Source organism: Battus philenor, unplaced genomic scaffold (assembly GCF_028537555.1).
Source record: "Battus philenor isolate CCGP_79_NKW_IND1 unplaced genomic scaffold, ilBatPhil1.0.hap1 SCAF_27, whole genome shotgun sequence".
NCBI classification, from domain to species: Eukaryota; Metazoa; Arthropoda; class Insecta; order Lepidoptera; family Papilionidae; genus Battus; species Battus philenor.
In genome coordinates, this window is record NW_027181690.1 from 11,052,259 (window position 1) to 11,071,726 (window position 19,468).

Below are 19,468 nucleotides of genomic sequence, written 5' to 3' on the forward strand. Positions count from 1 at the left end.
GGAGTCTTCAAGTGTGAGTAGGTTTCGTCTAGGCAAGCATGTAGCATCACAGACCTCGACAGAGGTCAAATGCTTTCCATCCTTTAGACCAGTGATTCCCAAAGTGGTCTATATCGACCCCTAGGGGTCTATGACAACCTGCAAGGGGTCTACGTCAGCGAAAAAAAAAATTGGGGTCCATGAAATGAAAATGGGGGTCCACGATAATGGATCTCAACACATACACTGATAGTACTTACTTACATCATACTATTTTATAATATCAAAACATTTACATTATTTATAATAGTACTTATGAAGTAAAAAATTATTAATATGTTACACATATTTTACATAACAGATACAAAATTTTATTTTGACTAGTTTTAATTTAAATTCAATTAATAAATGTATTAATTAACATGTGTTTTTACTTTAAGTTTTTAACACTAAACTTCACTATAGTTAGAAATTTACAGGAAATCAATATCAGGTAAGAAGAGGGTCTATTCAACACGGAAAAACATGGCAAGGGGTTTACGGCACAAAAAAGTTTGAGAAATTTTGCTTTAGACGATAAAAAGTGCATAATAGTCTATATAAATATAACACGAAAGATCATGTGACTTATTTTAACAAAAAATAATAATATTCAGAAAGTTTAATCAATTTAGTATGTTCTCTTATAACATAAGTTCAACACCATGACTTCATATATATTCTTTTCTAATTTCTATCTTATTACATGTGAATAAAGATACTATAATGCAAGTAGTGGTAGCCCAGCTGTAGAAGGCAGACGTAGAAATCACACATTGTGCATTAATTATAAGGATTGCCGCTGCTTATAAAAAGTTTCCAGGGGATATCACATCGCGATCTTCATAAGTATTTTTAGGGGAGACCCATGCCTTACAGTAACAACGAAAATTCCCATCGTAATGAGATTTTGAAAGAAAAATGTCATGTTTCATACCAAATCAATGTATCCACGGTTAAGATACCGGAGGACACTAGATGCAGGCTATATACCGGCCCTATTGGAAATATATGAGAAGCCTATGTTCAACTTTTAACGTTCTATGGCAAAAATTATGATGATGGCGATATACTTCTGCTAATCTCTCCGCAGAACAGATGGTCCCCGAGGATTTGAGGTTCTGGAGTAGATACTTCGTAAACATACCCTTGTTAAAGTCATTGCAAGATGCTGAACGTAGACCGCTTTCGATTCTATTGGAAATCTTTCGTTCCTTCATAGATTTATTTTGTTCCACAGTGGGCGTTCCATATTTAAAATCCCATTGTATTACATTTAGATTTAACCAACCTTAGAAATACAAGGAGATTATTCTGTCCAAGAATACTATACTGATGTTAATGTGTAGAATTAAAGTTGATGCTCCCTCAGGAAGCTAATTATTGTCGCGCGCTCTTTATAAAATTATATTTGTAAAGAGCAATTGTTGAACCAGAGAGAGAACGAAAACCAGATGACCATGTGGTAAAAACTGCCTTAAGCCTCCCAGAATTCCCAAGAGGGCGTCCAAAAGCTACGTGGTGGTCTAATATCGGAAAGGAACAGGAAACCCTTCAACTTGATACAGAGACAACCCAGGATAGAGTAGCCTGGCGCAAATTGATAAGGAGACCCGACCCCAAATAAAGGGAAAAGGGAAGGAAGAAGAAGAGTAAAGAGCAACTGTTGAGTTTCTCGCCGGCTCTTACCAGAACTGCCTTATGGTGCAGTACGTTGATTCGAAAATGCTTATAAGATTTTAAAAAATATATTTTGAATTTTTATTTTGGACTTTTGACAACCCTAGCGCAGGGTTGTCATATTAATTTCGTAATCATAAATAATTTAAGATAAATTTGACGATTGCGCCGTTGTTATCACGTAAACAAAATATTTAATTGCAAAATGTTTGTTCACAGTAATCCTGCGCGTGAGCCGATTCGAGTGCGTTCAGAGCACTTCAGTAATAAATATGGTACACTTTGATCAACACATGCGAGTATATCTTCACTTTGAATAGGTAACAATGGGGAAGATACATCAACTTCATACGGCGATATCATGTGAGATTATTGCACTTATATTAAATATATTAAGTCTATTTTGTTCAACATATACATAGCTGGAACAGTTGGTCGTTTAACAGGCGGGGTACATTACTCGTGTGACAGATGGTCGTTGTGGCAGAAAGCTTCTAGAGGATAAGCCGACGACAGAGTTTTAGTCTCAGAACTCGCTGTATGCGGGCAGCGAAGAACTGATCAGCTTGGCGAACTTTGAGGAAGATCTATACTTAGAAGTGAACGTCCATAGGCTGTAAAGAAGGTACTTGAATACAACGATATATTATCGTTGCCCATAAAAGCCTATTGGGCTTTGGCATACTCCAAAGATATCTATAGGGTGATATAGTTGGTGATTCCAGTGTGGTATTATGGTACGCAAAGGATACTGCTGCCTTATTCTGAAAGCTTGTTTGTAAACTGTGGCAATCCTATATAATTATTGCACAAAGTGTGAGTTCTATAAAATTGTATCACTACAATCGAAGTCAAACCTTTACCGTTGCACTACTACTGCGCATAATATATGAATATTATGATTTATATTATAAAGGTTATAAAATATTTTTTAAATAATTTGTTTTTGGTTCCGTTATAGTATATATTAATTGGCAGCAAATGAGATATACTTTAGGTAGAGAGAGCTATATTTTAGATAGACCATCTCCGGGTATAGTCAGCCGTTACTGCCTACAAATTAAAATATAATGTTGGACTTCTAATTTAAACTATATATACAAATAAAAATGTATACGTGTTGAAATAATTTTCGACTATCCACCGAGATTGAAATGAACTGTTCGTTCCAAATTCAAAGGTTATTTAGAGTACATATATATATTTGTATTTAATTGTATATAAAATACTAAATCACTACATGTGTCCCAGAAGGTCAGTAAACATTTTATGAACGCCTCCACAACCTCCTTGTTGATAAATTTTAGTATATATATATGTCTGTGTGTGTGTGTGCGTGTGCGTGTGCGTGTGCGTGTATGTGTTTGTGCGTGTGCGTGTGTGCGTGTGCGTGCGTGTACGTGCGCGCGCGCGTTTGTACTATATATATAGTACATAATATAAGATTTTAAACCTATACAGCTATTTACGGACTCTTCCCAAAATATCTAAAATCATAAGGCTTCGTCTTTTCAGCTCATAAACGCATTGCAAGACATAGGTCTCTACCGAACATATCTATGAGATAATCCACAATCGCCACGAATAGCAGGCGAATTGGCGATCGCCGTGTGGTATTACGGTACGCATAGGAAACTTGTTGATGAGCTGTGACAACCCTATATAATTAATGCAAAGTGTGAATTATATAAGATTGTATGTTGATCAAACTCACGAACGTGCAAGTCTCAAAACTCTACCACTGTACTACTGTTCGATTATGCAAAATAAAGCTTAGAAGAATTTAAATTTGGAAGCAGTACATTTTGTTATTTTACCTTAAAGGTTTTCTCTATTTTGGAAACAATATTTTTACTTAATAATTTTTTTTTCACGCTTATCTTCTATCTTTCTCTATGTTTTTCGTTCAATTTTTTGTTATTTGCCACGTTTTATATCATTCTTTTTCATACTTAACGTTCCATTTTTAAATTACTTCTTCCACCTCATTACTTAGATATACTTTATGTTATATTCAAAAGGCTTATACAGCCTAAGCTGTCACACATGAACCAGATCATCACACATACTTCAGGTCTACATTCACTCTTCAGAGTCAAGATAATGTAAGATTCCTTCATTTTTACTTTACTCTTAACGCTAGGATAGGAGGGAGTCAGATCATTTGACTGTTGGAACGCCTAAAAGATGAAGGCAGATTCATTAAACTTAATAGGTATTGGACATCTGCTAGTGCGTGGCTTCAACTGTAACTTGAACTTACAAATTTTCTGGGCTATGTTAATTAAATGCATTCATCTAACAGACATTGGTTGTAGATTTTGGTATTTACATATACTACATACCAGTGGCGTAGCTATGGTTTTTGGGGCCTGGGGCAGATTGGGGATTGATGCCCCCCCCCTCTAAAGAGTCTAAATAATTTCAAAATTCAGAACAGAATGTAGTTAATATATAATTTTTTTGATTCAAAATATTAAAAAAAATTCAAAAAAATTATTTTCAACTTTGGTGCCCCCCTTGCTTGTGGTGCCTGGTACGGCCGCCCCGCTCGCCACACCCTAGCTACGCCACTGCTACATACTATATACTACATATACATAGTCACTGTAAAATTTAGTAACAATAAAAAGATAAATAGAATCAAATATAAAATTGTCCTCGCTGCAAATGCCCGATAGTGTTACTCACCAACGATATTTTGTAACAAATTCATTTTTATCTTTACTATGATTTTATCACTATCAAATGCGTGTCAAAGTTATATTTTGTTGATAACGTATTTATACTAATTCACTCTAGATTTACATAAATGCCTAGTGTAATAAATTCTAATTAGAAAATATATATCAGTGTGGATTCTTAGATCGTTTACAATATTTTTTTAATATGTATAAAATGCATTACCGATCTAAATCTATTTTTCATTCTTTAACAAAAGGCTTTTGATATCTAAGTATAATGGTAGATGCTTGTCTAGAAGAAACCTATTCACTCTTGTCTTTAAGACACCTAAGTTATAATTGAACAATGAAGCCGGTATGTTATTCCACGCAGCAAATAATGCGAATCACTCTGACTCTGTGTTTGGCACTAATCTGTGTAACATAACTCCTAAAGATGCCCCGTGGAGGGGTGAAACACGTGTTGAGTAATTTGGCGGTGGCGGTTGTGTGATTCGCATTGTTTGCCGCATACGCATTTATCAGCGGACTGGCGGGCGGTGCACTTTGTAGCATGACTACTACTGCATGTGCGGAAGTGGCTAAATATTGGTCCTTTTCTTACGCACTATAAAAGTATTAGCAAAACGCTTAGTTTTGGAAGTAATTTCAACTGTGTACAGATGTCATGAATCCTTGTGTCTAGTTGTCCGAAAGAAAGGAGACGGAAGAATTATTTGGTGCCTTTTAAATGCAAACATATATATAAAATAATCCATCTGAAATATGTTACAAAGCAAAACTTTTGGCAGTACAAAATTAAATTTGTGGTAAAGTAAAATGGAACATCCTGTTTATGAATTTGTAGAGTAGTAGTAGTGCAGCTATATCAGCTACCAACCAAGTAGAGGTCTTGCCCTAGGCTCTTGCCTTAGATGCAAACATTTGACAACCTTTGTTAACTGTCTCTTGTGTACAAGAGATATAAAACAATTTAGTTCTCATATTCTAATGTTGATAACGGTTTCTCTTGTTCTATAAATAAAATTATGTTTATATGATAAGGTAATGTTAGCAAATATCATGTGATACAATTTTAATAATTTATCATATTTAATGGAATCAGGCGTTACCTCGCGGAAGTCCATCATAAGTAAGAAAAGGACCAATATTTAGTCACTTCCGCACATGCAGTGGTAGTCATGCAATAAAATGCACCGCCCGCCAGCCCGCTGATAAATGCATATGCGGCAAACAATGCGAATCACACAACCGCCTCCGCCAAATTAGTCAACACGTGTTTCACCCCTCCACGGGGCATCTTCAGGAGTTATGTTACACCGATTAGTGCCAAACACAGATTAGAATAATTTATCAAACAAACACTAAGAATATATTTTTAAGCAAAGCGGATATAGTGCTGTTGTAGACTACCATCACGAACTAGGACCTGGGAACATAGATCGCGGGTTCAATTCCTGGGATACAATTTTATATAATTCACACCCTGCATTAATTATATATAATTGCCACTCCTCATAAACAGATTATTTAGGGGACACTTATTTCTTGCAGTGGGCATCTATGAGCTGAAACTACTTCATTTTTATTTCATAGTGTAGCGACAAAAACCGGAATAGACATGAATAATTCATAAATCGAATTTTTTTTAATTCCTCCCATTTTAGGGACTTCTATTTCCCCCTGTCATATTTGGGGCGAACAAATTTGGGTAAATAAGTTTATTATATTTATTATTTTTATTTCACAATCTCTTTCCTTCACATTTTCTGTTGTATCATCTCTTTATACTTCACCAAATCTATTTTCCCTCGTATATCTATTTCCATGATTCGCCTTTCTTCCGTCATTTAAATTCCCAGGGTCAAAGTTTTACATCATCACAGCCATTGACTTATTTGTTTGAAATATTTTCATTTTAAATATATTCATGAATTTTTCATTGTATTAATTTAATATTTACATTTACATTTATAAGTTACATTTTATTATAAGCACCTTGTCCAATCTCTTTTGCTTGCAATTGATTTTGCCTCTGAAGGCTTTTTATTTCTTTGGTGTCCTCGCCGACTCTTTCTCCTGTTTTTATTTACTTTATCTTAGTCCCGACTCTTATTACTGTTTTTCGTATGCTGTACCACTTTTCTGCAGAACTGTAAGAAATTTGTGCGCAGTGTCGTCGCCCATAAAGAAGACCTACTTCTAAAGAAGTAGGTCTTCTTTATAGTTATAGTTCTTTATAGTTGTATATATATAAGTTAAAACTTCTTCTATCTTTTGGAAGACCTTCTTCTATCCTTTTTTCAATCTAGATTTCAGCACCAGAGCGGTGACTACGAAATTCAGGAGTTATGAGTTTATTTTTATTCATTTTATTTATCATGTCTGTCACTATTTTTCATATAAGATTGTTAATCAGGATCTGGTTTTTTTTCAGCTAATATACGCCCACTGCAGGGCATAGGTATCTCTTAAAGATCCTCCCAATCTTGATACATTTCCCCTCTTCCTTCTTCTTAGGATGTGTTATAAAAGATGTTAAGAATAAATAAGCAGTTTGCATAATATATAAAATCTTTTGTAGAATTCCATAGTGAGTGAGAAACATCGTCTATGTTTACATACAAAAGCAAACAAGCCAGTGTGTTCATTGCAAGAAACGAAGCCTTTTAACAAACAAATCATATATCATTTAAATTTTATCTGTGACACTTCTGTGCAAATTTGCCAAGTTGTAATATTATTGTATATTGGAAGATCATTTTGTATGTACGAAAAATTAATTTTTAAAGTGTTTTGATAATTAATAATGTTGTATTAAGAATTATTACTACAATATTCTACTAATTTAGCATATCTAAAATTCATACATCGTGTAAAACATACATAATATCTTTCTGCTTGCTCTTTTACTTCTCCCTTCTACACTTCTTTTGTTTAATATAATTTCATATGTAATAATTTAATTCTTCACATAAGAATCTTAAATGATAAGTTTTAATAATAAATCCCTAGGAAATTGTTAACAAAGTACGTAGTCTTTTAACATATATTTTTTATGATTTTATTTAATAAAACTGCAATTATTTGCTGATTTGCTTTTGCGAAAAGTTTAAACCCCGAATCGTCTCATTTAATATCAAACTACGCCCCTGTGGGCCCATGTTGGGAAACATTGTTCTAGACATGTTTCTTCTTAACTATTAGCACTGTATATCGCTGAAAAGTCTGAAGCGTTCACCACCATGCCGATAGCTTATTGAAAGGTATAGGCCTCCCCCAAAGATATCTATAGGGGAATAAACCGTAATCGCCATGCTTAGCAGATGGGTTGGTGATCGCAGTTTGGTATTATGGTACGCAGAGAACGCTGACCATCTTCTGGAAACTCATTCATGAGCAGTGGGAATCTTATATAATTAATGCACAAAGTGTGAATTATATAAAATTGTATTCCGGGCATTAAACCTACCTACGATCGCAAGTCTCAGCTCTCTACCATTTCAATGCATTTGATTTTATAAATAAATAAAAATAAATAGGTATCATTCAAAAGAAATACATCGTTACCTGTAACCTTATGTATTGTTTCAGGTTCGTTTGCATCGGTACTTACGGGTTTGTTGTACGTATGGCCTTCATACACACTCGGTCTGTATACAGCAAGCGACACAAGTTTGCTTACATCACCTATGACAGATGTGGAGAGCTCTCTATTGGGTAGTTTACCGTCTCTCGGAGCCATGTTGGGCTCTGTCATTGTTGGCGGAGTCATCAGTCATCTGGGAAGACAGAAGGGGGGCATGGTATTGGTCCTACCTTTCGTGGTAAGACAAAAGTTTTAATATCAAATGTCCTTATTTAAATAGTTCTTGTTTTGAAATAACTAAATTGTCATCTATTCACAGATTTCCTGGTTAATAATTGATTTCACATCTTCAACCACCATGATTCTGATTGCGAGGTTCATCGGAGGAATTGGATGTGGTTCGGTGTTGGTGTTTGCACCTATTTACATCTCTGAAGTAGCCGAAGAATCCATCAGAGGATCACTGGCTTCAGGTATGGGATTCTAGAAATTATTATAAGTAAACTTATACTCCTTTCAATTAAAATATTATGACGTTAGGTTGTTAAGAAGAAGAGAATGTTCTATATCCTAATTGAAGTTGTGTAACTTTCATATTAGATTATTATACCTGGATGTTCTGAGATTTTTTCCCTCTTATATCAATTTGTACATTCGTTTCTAGTTCTATATTTGTTTGTACTTCTTGTAATTTTTGTAAAGTTTCTTGTAAAGTTTGTATTCTATTGTCAATTTCTTCAGTTTGTTAATTAGATTTTGAATATAGATAATTCTTCCATTTTGACATTGTACCCCGCACACGTTTTGATTTCTTCAAATCCGGCATGCTCGTCGCCAATTTATTGTGAAACATTCTTTATCAATTATTGTACTTCGATATAGTTTGTTGTTTTTTTCTCTATTGTAGCAATTCGTATATTCGTTTCTTCATTTGTTTGTAGTTAATTATCTGTTTTTGTTTCTTGAAATTTCAGTAATGTTTCTTGTGATGCTTGTATTCTAATGTCAATTTCTTCATTTCGCAAATCATCATGTCTGTTGTCCATCCCCGCTTGCAATTCTTCGTCTTCAGTTTTAAGTTCTAAATTTGTTTGCATTACTTGTATTTCTTGTAATGCTTCTTATAAAGCTTGTATTACAGTATCATTTTCTTAAATTTGTAAATCAGATTATGAATGTAGATTATCTCTAATTTTGATAGTATACCAGGCATCTTCGTCGCCAATTTATGTATCTTTATTAATCATTCAATAACTTTCAAAATCATTGCGGGAAGTAAACCTAATGGCTGTTGTACAAAATGCTTCATCGTTGCCAGCCTATAGACTCCCACTGCAAAGCAGGACTCTATGTCTAACCTCGTACTGACTGCATTATGAAACTTTGACAATTCAAAATGTTTGTTTTAACAAAATACTTGGTAATTTTACTGTCAAGCTCTTTATCGGTCAACGAGCACCAAAAAGGGATTTTTGGGATTTCTCCATCAGATCCGAAGTAGAACTAAAGTAACTGATATAGTTCAGTGGATTGACAAGTTAAAGTTGCATTTGGCAGCTCAATTAGCGTATTAAACTATCGATCTTCTCGCTTCGTATATGCAACTAACACAAATTTTCACTGTCGAATCAGTACATTGCTACAATTGTATTGTACTGATTCTAAGCAAAGTTTGTGCAGTTATTCTAAGGATTTTAGAGCTTCGTCCGTCAAGAGTTCAAGGCGCAGAAGGGCCTGTGAACTATATCCAATTGCTTCAAATAAACCTCTTGACTTGCTGATATATGTCGTAGGGAAAACAAACTAAGGTTTTAAAACTAGTGGCGCCATCTGTTGTCGACTAGCTGAACTAATAATTTCAATTTCCATTTAAACTGACATTAAGGAATTGTGTCTGTCCAGAAGATGAACAGACGACCTTCGGAATAATCTGGATACAGGCCATCTAAGAAATTTAAGTGTGAGGCATCATGATTAATTTTAATTCAATTTGTAATATACATTCTTCTTTGCTTCTTTCTGTCTTCTTTATTAGTTACTGATCGTGTTTCTGGTTTCCAGTACCCGTGGCTTCGTACTGTATCGGAGTTCAGCTGTCCTACATCGTCGGCTGGTTCCTCTCCTACCGCTACGTGCTGTGGGTCAACCTGGCGAGTAGTATTCTTGGCGTGGCTCTCATGATGACGGTCACCGAGAGCCCTATATTCCTACTGCGACAGAACAGAGAAGAGGTTTGTAGAAAGAGAGTGATACAAGTCATATAAGTCTACAACCAACTCATAAGATCTTTTACGATAACTTTTACATAACAGAAGTATTTTTTTTTTCCAAAGCCATTTTAGGACAGGATTGTTCCATATGTTAAACAACAAAAATCTCCGTAAATTCACTAATATAAAGATTTTATACCTTTAACCACTCTGTGTAATGTTGTCTGTGAGAGGATTATTTAACTTTCACAGTATAGACTGCACGAACATCTATCTTTTGTAGTATCGATATTGTAACTTTATTACCTTGTAAGATTCATTGCCATATATAAATCACAAACTTAAAAGTCCCATTGTTATTTTACTTGTAAGAAAAGAATGAATCATCTTGTCTTGGTGTGTAATAGCAAAAATATTTATTCTAATATGATCTGAAGAAGTTTGGCCAGTCAATAGCGAACAGGCTTCCTCAGCAACATTGGAAAAACTGTTTCAAATTTAGTTAATTGCATTGAAAAATTTTCTTTAAACCTAGTACACGGGTTTTTAGCTCCGCGCACCGTACCTGGCCTCTCTCCCTACAACGCGATAAATTCATGCAATGCTCAGTAGCTATCCCTTTTAGATATTTAGTTAGAAATATTTCTTTTGGAAACCGTTGGTCTTTGAGATTCTGCAGTTGAGAGCGCGGACCGGTAAGAGTAATATAAAACATCCAACCGAGATGGAGAAATGACCTTGTTAAACATGGAAAATGTGGAATAAAAGGTGTTTTCTATTCGGTTCTATTGGAAATATATAGGGCAGGTCTATGTCCTAAATAAGAAAGGACCAATATCTAGCCACCTCCGCACATGCAGTGGTTGTCGTGCATGAAAGTGCACCGCCCGCCAGCCCGCTCGTAAATGCGCATGCGACAGACAATGCCAACTACACAACCGCCACCGTAAATTCACTCAACACGTGTTTCACCCCTCCACGGGGCATCTTCAGGAGTTGTTACACAGATTAGTGCTAAACACCGAGTGACTAGCACTGTGTAGTTGGCATTGTCTGTCGCATGCGCATTTACGAGCGGGCTGGCGGGCGGTGCACTTTCATGCACGACAACCACTGCATGTGCGGAAGTGGCTAGATATTGGTCCTTTCTTATTTAGGATGGACTTCCGCAATGTAACGCCTGAATCCATTAAATACAGGTCTATGTCCAGCTGTGGAAATCTTACGAATGATTGTTTTACGTCTTGATGATGATAAATTGTTATATTTTCAGGATGCAAAACTAGCTATAGCTCACTACAGAGGAGAGTCACCCAGTTCGAAGATAGTTTTAGAGGAAATCTCTCGTCTGAAACAACTGATAATGCCTGCGGTCGAATTAGCAGCTATTAATGTTGGTAAGTAATATATTATATATTAAAGTCTAGATATGTTATAGAAATGATAGTATGAAGTATTATAATTTTGGAATGTGTTTAGAAATCTCAGAAATTGATTAATTTATTATGGTATAAAGGATTTAGATAAGTGACAATGGTTGTGGGATGAAGTTGACACTTGATTAGAGTGCAATTAGAGCTATTGATCTCAAAATTAAAGTCAAAGTAGCTTTACATAAGATCATTACAATCATCCATAAGCCTCAGACTAAAATTAAGTTTACGCTAGTTCGTAGAGCGCCATCTATTGAGAAGAATTAACAACAAACTCAGTAAGGTTTGTTAATAGTTTTCGATGATTGTATAACAAAAGAAAAAATACTTTTAAAATTAGAACGATTCACTTTTTTATTATTTGATAGGTTAAAAAATTTCATTATAACTTGCAGCGCCTGTCGTTTTAAATTAGCAAATAAGAATGTTAGAAATTATTCTAATTCTTGTAAGGCTGTAGTAATAATAATTTTTATTAATGTGTTACGTATTGACGTAGGTTAGTTGTAAGTTTTATCACTAATACAGTGAAAGAATCTTAAGTGAAAAGAGACTTAGAAACATTTATTGGTTCATATAATCTTGTATTAAAAATCTTGTGGTCGGAATGGGTATCTATTGGCAATTCTATTTTAAACAGCAATAGAGTTTCATTTACTTTTCATTTATTTACTTCATATTTAAATGTATAACGTTAAATAAAAGTAAATTTTTGGATCTGCACACTCAATAAAGCTTTAAAAAGCATTTGAATAAAATTATGGTCTTAAAAGTTGCAGAGGATACCGTCAAAGCAGAAGAATCGGAGAAAGAAAAGCTCAACGGGCAAAGCGCGGAACCGGAAATGACATCCAAAATATCCTCCTTCAAAATGCTCTGTAAGTCACTTAACGTGCTTTATTACTTAAGTAACTTATCTAAGCTGCTTGATATTAGGTGTTAAAGTTATAAAGGAAATGTAAATAAAACACTAAATGATAGAAATAAAGATAAAAATTATAGAAATGTATATTATAGATTAAAATGTAATACATAGCAAACTATAATATAAACCAAAGAATAATGTATAGAGAAAATGTAAAAGATCGAAAAAAGAGAAAGAAACTGTACAAAAATAAAATGAAAACTGAAAAAAAATATTTTCCCATCAAAACCATAAGAGGTCCCCAATTGCGGCGGTTAAATATTAAGTTATAAGGTGTAAATTTGTAACTTGCTGCCAATTAATGTTTTGTACACCATATATAAAAATCAATATTTCCTCAAAATTCCTGTAACAGATTACAATCTTTGCAAAATTTGTATTGCAAGAAGCTTGCTTAATTTGCCTACGTTAAGAATGATTAGCTTATACAAGATTACTGAAAATAGTTATAAAAACTTTATATGAGCTACACGTTTTAAAATGCTTTTATATACCTATAACTAATCATCCTGTACGTAAAGCATGTATAGCTATCGTTAGATAGATGAGTGGATTTGAAGGTAATATGTTTTAAAATAAATTACAGATTTATCACCATCGTCTCGTCGAGGATTCATGGTTGTCGGTCTCTCGCTTTCTCTGCAGGTGAGTTAAGGATATGGATCCTAAACGTGTTTCTTACTTGAAGATACTTAAAGAGCAAAGAGATGACTATACTCGGAGTCTTGGTGCGAGTTTGAAACAGAAATGATGAAACGGAGAAGAACCAAATAGCAGTGAGCAAAAACATCACTCGAATAGCCGTCGACCATTGATGAAGAAAGGTTTTCTACTTTCTTCCACTAGATGGCACTACAATATAGATAGATAGAAGGTCGCTGCATGCTGGCAGCGCAAAACTGGTCAATACAGCGATCTTTAGGGGGGACTTTTATTTTGTAGTAAGCGTCTATTGGCTCATATTAATGAATGAATACAACAAAAGTAAATAGCAGTTAAGAAAGTGTAGGAAACACTAAAATATGTATTCACGTGACGGTAGCGCCTCTCGTGGCCGAAGGAGAAACTAAATTTAAAACTAAAACTTCTTGGTCTACGTTATACCAGGGATGAACAACATGCGGCCCGTGAAATATATTTCCGCGGTCCGAGTATTTATAAAATTGAATTTATTTTTGACATTTTCTCTCAACAATATATTGTCTTAAAATTAATTATAATAATATAGTAGTACATACTAAACTGACACAGTTAATAAAATAGCACCATCGATAAAGGCTGAGTGATGCACGGTTAGAAAGTTGCATACGTGTAGGTACTCAATAAATTCCGATTTTTTCAATCAGTTTGTATTAAAGATAGTGCCAATCTTTTTATTACAGATTTTAAATATTTTTTTTTCTGTTTTTTTCTTGTTTTTATTGACATATTACATTGTAATTTGTAGGTGAAATCTCTACTTTTTAAATTCTAATGTTTGTTATAGATAAACCATTCTAAATTAACAAGTGTTATTTTATGATCGTCCCGAAAAAAAAAATTAAATTTAAATTGGACTGTTGATTAAAAGGGTTGCTCACCCCTGCGTTATATAACTTTTTTGGTGGCTTTATCAACTTGTACTTGATACGCGGGCAATGTGAACACTGTTGTTAGTTAATCTATTAGTTGTTGTACTGTGCATAGCAAACAGGAGGGGTGTCAAACACAAAGCCCGCTAGCCTAATGCAGTGAGAAATGAACGTTTTTGCAACCCAATAAAAGTAAAATAGAAATATGGATTAGAAAAGAAACCAGCATAGAACACCGGTAAAGTTTGAAAATATTCGAATATATTGTTTATGTCAATATTTTCATATTTGAAAGCGATTATCAGTGCGAGCAACGGTTTTCTGCTATGAATGGAAAATAATAAACACACGTTGGATATTTTTTTAAAGTAGTCTTGGTCTATTTGATTTCTACCGAAAAATATTAATAATAATAATATTTATTACAATATTCAAGTCAAAATCTACATATTTTTTCTAAGAACAATGAATTTTTTCAGCCCACGTAAGCTAAGTTAGCTTTTGAGTTTGACACCCCTGGCGTATAGTATGGTGTAATTCCGAACACCGTCAATAGATGGCGATAACAGTAACTTGCCCGCGCTTTTATTCCGACTCAAGTTGAAACTCGAGGTCGTAACTAAGTTCGTTCAGACTAAGCGCCTTTTATGTCATACCTCTTAAATCGCATTGAATCCGTAAATGCCAGTAGTACAAACAGTGGCCTTATGATCTTTTGTTGCATCTTCATACTCTGGGACGTTCATTGAATTGAAGCCTGCCGAAAAATCGTGTTTCAGACTTGAAGCATTTTTATAGAACACCATCTATTGAAATGTATCAACACTAACATTCTAATAAGAATATTTAAAAGATTTATATACAACATACATATACACAAATCTGTTTTAAAGGTTCTTTTTTTTACTAAAGATCTTCGTATTCTATTCAGGTAATGATGGGCATGGTGCCGGTTCAAGTGTACGCAAAACAGATCTTCAGTCAGTCTGCGCCGACGCTGTCGTCTCACTTGTGCTCCGTCATGTTTGCGACTGTCATTCTAGTCGGAAGCCTCATCAGCTTAGTCGTAGCCGACAAATTCGGCAGGAAGGTTAGTCAAACTCCAGCAATAAAAGTATATTACTATAAAAATCTTATAATAGCATTCAAACGTTTTTAGTTCGGTGATTCCCAAAGTGGTCTATATCGACCCCTAGGGGTCTATGACGAGGCATTGATGGCAAGGGGTCTACGTCTGCGAAAAAAAATTTGAGGGTCCATGAAATGAAAATGGGAGTACACGATAGTGGATCTCAACACATACACTGATAGTACCTATTTGCTTACATCATACAATCTTATAATATCAAAACATTAACATTATTTACAAAAGTACCTATGAAGTAAAAAAAATATATTATATACGTTTATAAAAATGTGTAAGTTGTAGGATGTTGGTATTCGCTTTGTGATCGCAATACATTTTGAACTTGTAAAAACCTGAGAGTCGCAGTCTCGTGTTTATTTAATGTTACGTATATTTTACATAAAAGACACAAAATTTTTTTTTGGGTAGTTTTAATTTAAATTCAATTAATAAATGTACAAATTAACACGTGTTTTTACTTTAAGTTTTTAACACTAAACTTCGCTATAGTTAGAAATTTACAGGAAATCAATATCAGGTAAGTAGGGGGTCTACCAAACACGGAAAAACATGACAAGCGGTCTACGACACAAAAAAGTTTGGGGAACTCTGTTTTATTTGATCGAAATGTGTGGAACTTTGTTCGTTGACACATTTACATGATTGATATTATAATGTACTAATAGAAATAGTTGAGTTTCTGGCTGGCTTTTCTTAGCAGATCAGCTTTTCAGGTTGATGGTAGCTTACTACATACATTGTTAAAATAATCGACAAGCCAAAAGTACATTAAAACTTTTGAATAATCCTATCGTGTCTGAACTGCGCCTGATCGTTCTAACTTCGTTGGCCAACTATTGGTGTTTAGTATATACATTTTTTATTCCGCCTTCAAAATGAGCACGAGAAAGGGTCAATGTAAAGGTTATAAAAACGCGAGACCTCGCACTGATAGAGAGAATTCCATTCGCAGTGCCGGTATCGCGCCGGTGCGTTATATTTTTGATATCTAATTTTTTTATTTTAATTATCTTATATATGCAAATAGTATTTAATTAATAACACTTGAATACTTTTTAAATAAGTAAACAACAAAAAAGAATGTCGGCTTCTGATAGAATCCCATGTGCCCACACTGGTGCTGAAGGTCTGGCGTCATATTACTCACCAGTGAGACGATGTTCCCCTCCTCTATTCTCTCTTCTAATTGAGACTGGTATTCTTCTTTTATCGCGCCAAATAATGGACAGCAATAGAACTATTTGGAAGCGTCTTTCAATGATCTTAGCAAGGTGTATTATTATTTCAGATGCTGTTAATAATTTCGTCGGTGTCGGTGGCACTGTGCCTGGTGAGCATGGGCTTGCTGCTGCAGACCGGCATCGGTCCGCCTTGGATCACAGCGGTGCTGATCCTCGTGTACTGCTTCTTCTTCATGTTCGGCGCCGGCAGCATACCCTATGTACTGATGTCGGAGTGTTTCTTACCAGAGGTGAGTGTATGCTGATTTTTTAAACATTAGTGTGTTTAAGTTAAAAGTAAGTTTCCCTTAAGTTGTATGCCAGATGGCGGTGGTGGTGGTAATAGTGTTCCCCTACTTTAAACGGGACCTTCGGAGTCGCGGGTGTTTAGGGTGGGGACCCTAAATTCCTACTAGCTTCAGCGACTCTGAGGTGAACAATGGGTCGATGTGGTTTCGAAACGTCGTGATAGTACCACGAGGGTTTCAGGGGTAACGTGAACCGAACGCATACCCCGGGACCGGTTATTTAAAATAGTACAGCGCGAGGAAAGACCGCGCGGCGATCCCTGACCGGGAGATACTGCGGTCCCCCGTAAAGCGCAGAGGGCGATCGACAGGAAGGTTTTAGGAATTTACGTGGATTGTCTGAACCTGTCAGAGGCAGTGTATCTTGAACATCTGGAAGATTTCCCTCCGGAAACCCAAAGAAAAGGTTGTACCCCAGTATCTGTGCGGCGGTTGCCGTATTCACAACGATGAATCTTGCGATCGCATCTTGAGTCTCGTCCGTGTAATACAAGCACGTGTGTGACTGAAACTGCTACCGTATGATGGACACTGTTATACAGCCCGAGGGTGTCTGTTGTTTGGCGGACAAAGACTACCACCTCGCTTTTATCCCTTGAGCTTCTATGCTGATGTTAAAATAAAGAAATTTAGGAGTATAGAGTTGGTCTCTAAACAAATTGAAACGTGTATTGCCTTCGAATGATAGTATAAAATTAATTTTTATATATAGAAATCATATGATTGGTCCTGCGCTGCTCACATCCAGCGACTTGCAGCAACTCTAACTATGTAAGAAAAGGATTAATATATAGCTACTTCCGCTATGTAGCAGTAGTCGTGCAATAAAGTGCACCGCCCGCCAGCCCGCTGATAAATGCGCATGCGGCAAACAATGCGAATTACACAACCACCACCGCTAGATCACACAACACGTGTTTCACCCCTCCACGGGGCATCCTCAGGAGTATTGCTACGCCGATTAGTGTCAAACACCGAGTGTTTGGCACAATTTGGTGGTATCTGCACGACTACTGCTACATAGCGGAAGTAGCTATTTATTAGTCCTTTTTTTAGCCTCTCGTACCCCCTATCTGGTGTGGGACAGGGACTTTTTGTTTTATTTTATTTAGTTTTTCACAATCTTTTTTATTATCTTACTCTTCATTTATACATCTTAAGATCTTTCATTCGGTTATCTTCCACATTTCTTTTTTCATTCTCTTTCGCTCTGTGACCTTTCATTCCTCTCTCGTTACACATTAACATTTTGTAATTTTATTTCTGTTTATTTACATTTTTATAAGTAGTATTTTTATTAGTCCTCTTCTTACTTAGGATGGACTTCCGCAAAGTAACGCCTGAACCCATTACATATGTAACTATGTCATTGGTCCACCCAGTGGGAAGTCTGTCCACGCCACGTCTACATGCTCTTGGTCGCCACTCGAGAATCTCTCGGCCCCAACGGCTGTCGCTTGCACGAGCGATGTTCCTCACCCATTGCCACTTCAACCGAGCATTTCTTCAAGCTACGTCGGTGATCCAATCACTACATTTTATTGTATTTATTTCCAGGTCCAAAGTCTTGCGTCGACGCTACTCATGGAGTGGGTGTGGCTTCTGAACTTCTTCATCATCGGCGTGTTCCCCTTCATGATAAAGTACCTGGGCATCCACGGTTCATTTTACGCATTCGCTTGCTTCGCTGTAACTGACGTCTGTGTGGCTCTGTTCCTGGTGCCGGAGACAAAGGGTTTGACCAATGATCAGATACAAGAAGCCCTGATGAGGCGGAGAAAGTAATGTTAGAGAATATTCTTGGATTATATTAAGTTAGATTCTAAATGATTGTTGTAAAGTTTATTGTGATATTTATTAAATCAGTACGATTAGTTTATTGATGATTTTTTTTTAAATAAACCTTACCTTAACCGAATGAAATAAGAACATGGCATATCACTTGAGAGCAGTGTTCAACCTGTGTGCCGTAAGTCGGATAGAAGTTTGCCGCAGTTAAAATCAATTTTTCGTCACCTCACGTTCACTCGTCTCTTGGATTTAGTTCTCGGTGTCCCGCGAAATTCTCATAAAGATCGTCGTGTGCCGTAGACGAGAAAAGGTAGCGAAAAATTGCTTTAGAGTAAGAAAAGGACCAATATTTATCCACTTCCGCACATGCAGTGGTAGTCGTGCAACAAAGTGCACCGCCCGCCAGCTCGCTGATAAATGTGTACGCGGCAAACAATGCGAATCACACAACCGCCACCGTCAAATCACTCAACACGTGTTTCACCCCTCCACGGAGCATCTTCAGGAGTTATCTTACACCGATTAGTGCCAAACACAGAGTCAAAAAAACACGGACGCATTTATCAGCGGGCTGACGGGCGGTGTAGATTGTTGCACGACTACCACTGCATGTGCGGAAGTGGCTAAATATTGGTCGTTTTCTTACTTAGGGTGGACTTCCGCAAGGTAACGCCTGATTCCATTAAATATTGCTTTAGACGCGTGGTGTGGTCTCCCAGTAGGTGGATGGAGCACATAGTCAAGATCGTGGGAAGTTGCTCAATGTGGGCAACATAAGACAGGACATCGTGGCGATCTTTTGGAGACAGTCAGTGGTGCAATTTATCGCCGGCAGTCCTGTGTTTAGAGAACTTCGACCTGATGTCTAGGTCGAAATTGGAAAGGGGATATA

The 19,468-nt window shown here is 36.0% G+C and overlaps 1 protein-coding gene across 1 annotated transcript; it reads left to right on the forward strand.

The window, feature by feature from the left end:
• Positions 1 to 1,920: 1,920 nt before the first annotated feature.
• Positions 1,921 to 18,657, forward strand: LOC137925381 (facilitated trehalose transporter Tret1-like). The gene is made up of 10 exons (XM_068768813.1): positions 1,921 to 2,061; positions 7,977 to 8,209; positions 8,291 to 8,444; positions 10,033 to 10,202; positions 11,455 to 11,578; positions 12,388 to 12,492; positions 13,126 to 13,184; positions 15,042 to 15,200; positions 16,546 to 16,728; positions 18,343 to 18,657. Exons 1-10 carry the CDS (start codon positions 2,025 to 2,027, stop codon positions 18,568 to 18,570), a joined length of 1,452 nt encoding a protein of 483 aa, XP_068624914.1. The 5' UTR covers positions 1,921 to 2,024; the 3' UTR covers positions 18,571 to 18,657.
• Positions 18,658 to 19,468: the final 811 nt, after the last annotated feature.

Excerpts from the sequence above, each read along its gene's own strand:
- LOC137925381 (XM_068768813.1), top strand. The coding sequence starts at position 2,025 with ATGGGGAAGATACATCAACTTCATACGGCGATATCAT. Across the intron at positions 8,445-10,032 it reads CAGAGGATCACTGGCTTCAG|TACCCGTGGCTTCGTACTGT; the intron begins GTATGGGATTCT and ends TCTGGTTTCCAG. Across the intron at positions 16,729-18,342 it reads CGGAGTGTTTCTTACCAGAG|GTCCAAAGTCTTGCGTCGAC; the intron begins GTGAGTGTATGC and ends ATTTATTTCCAG.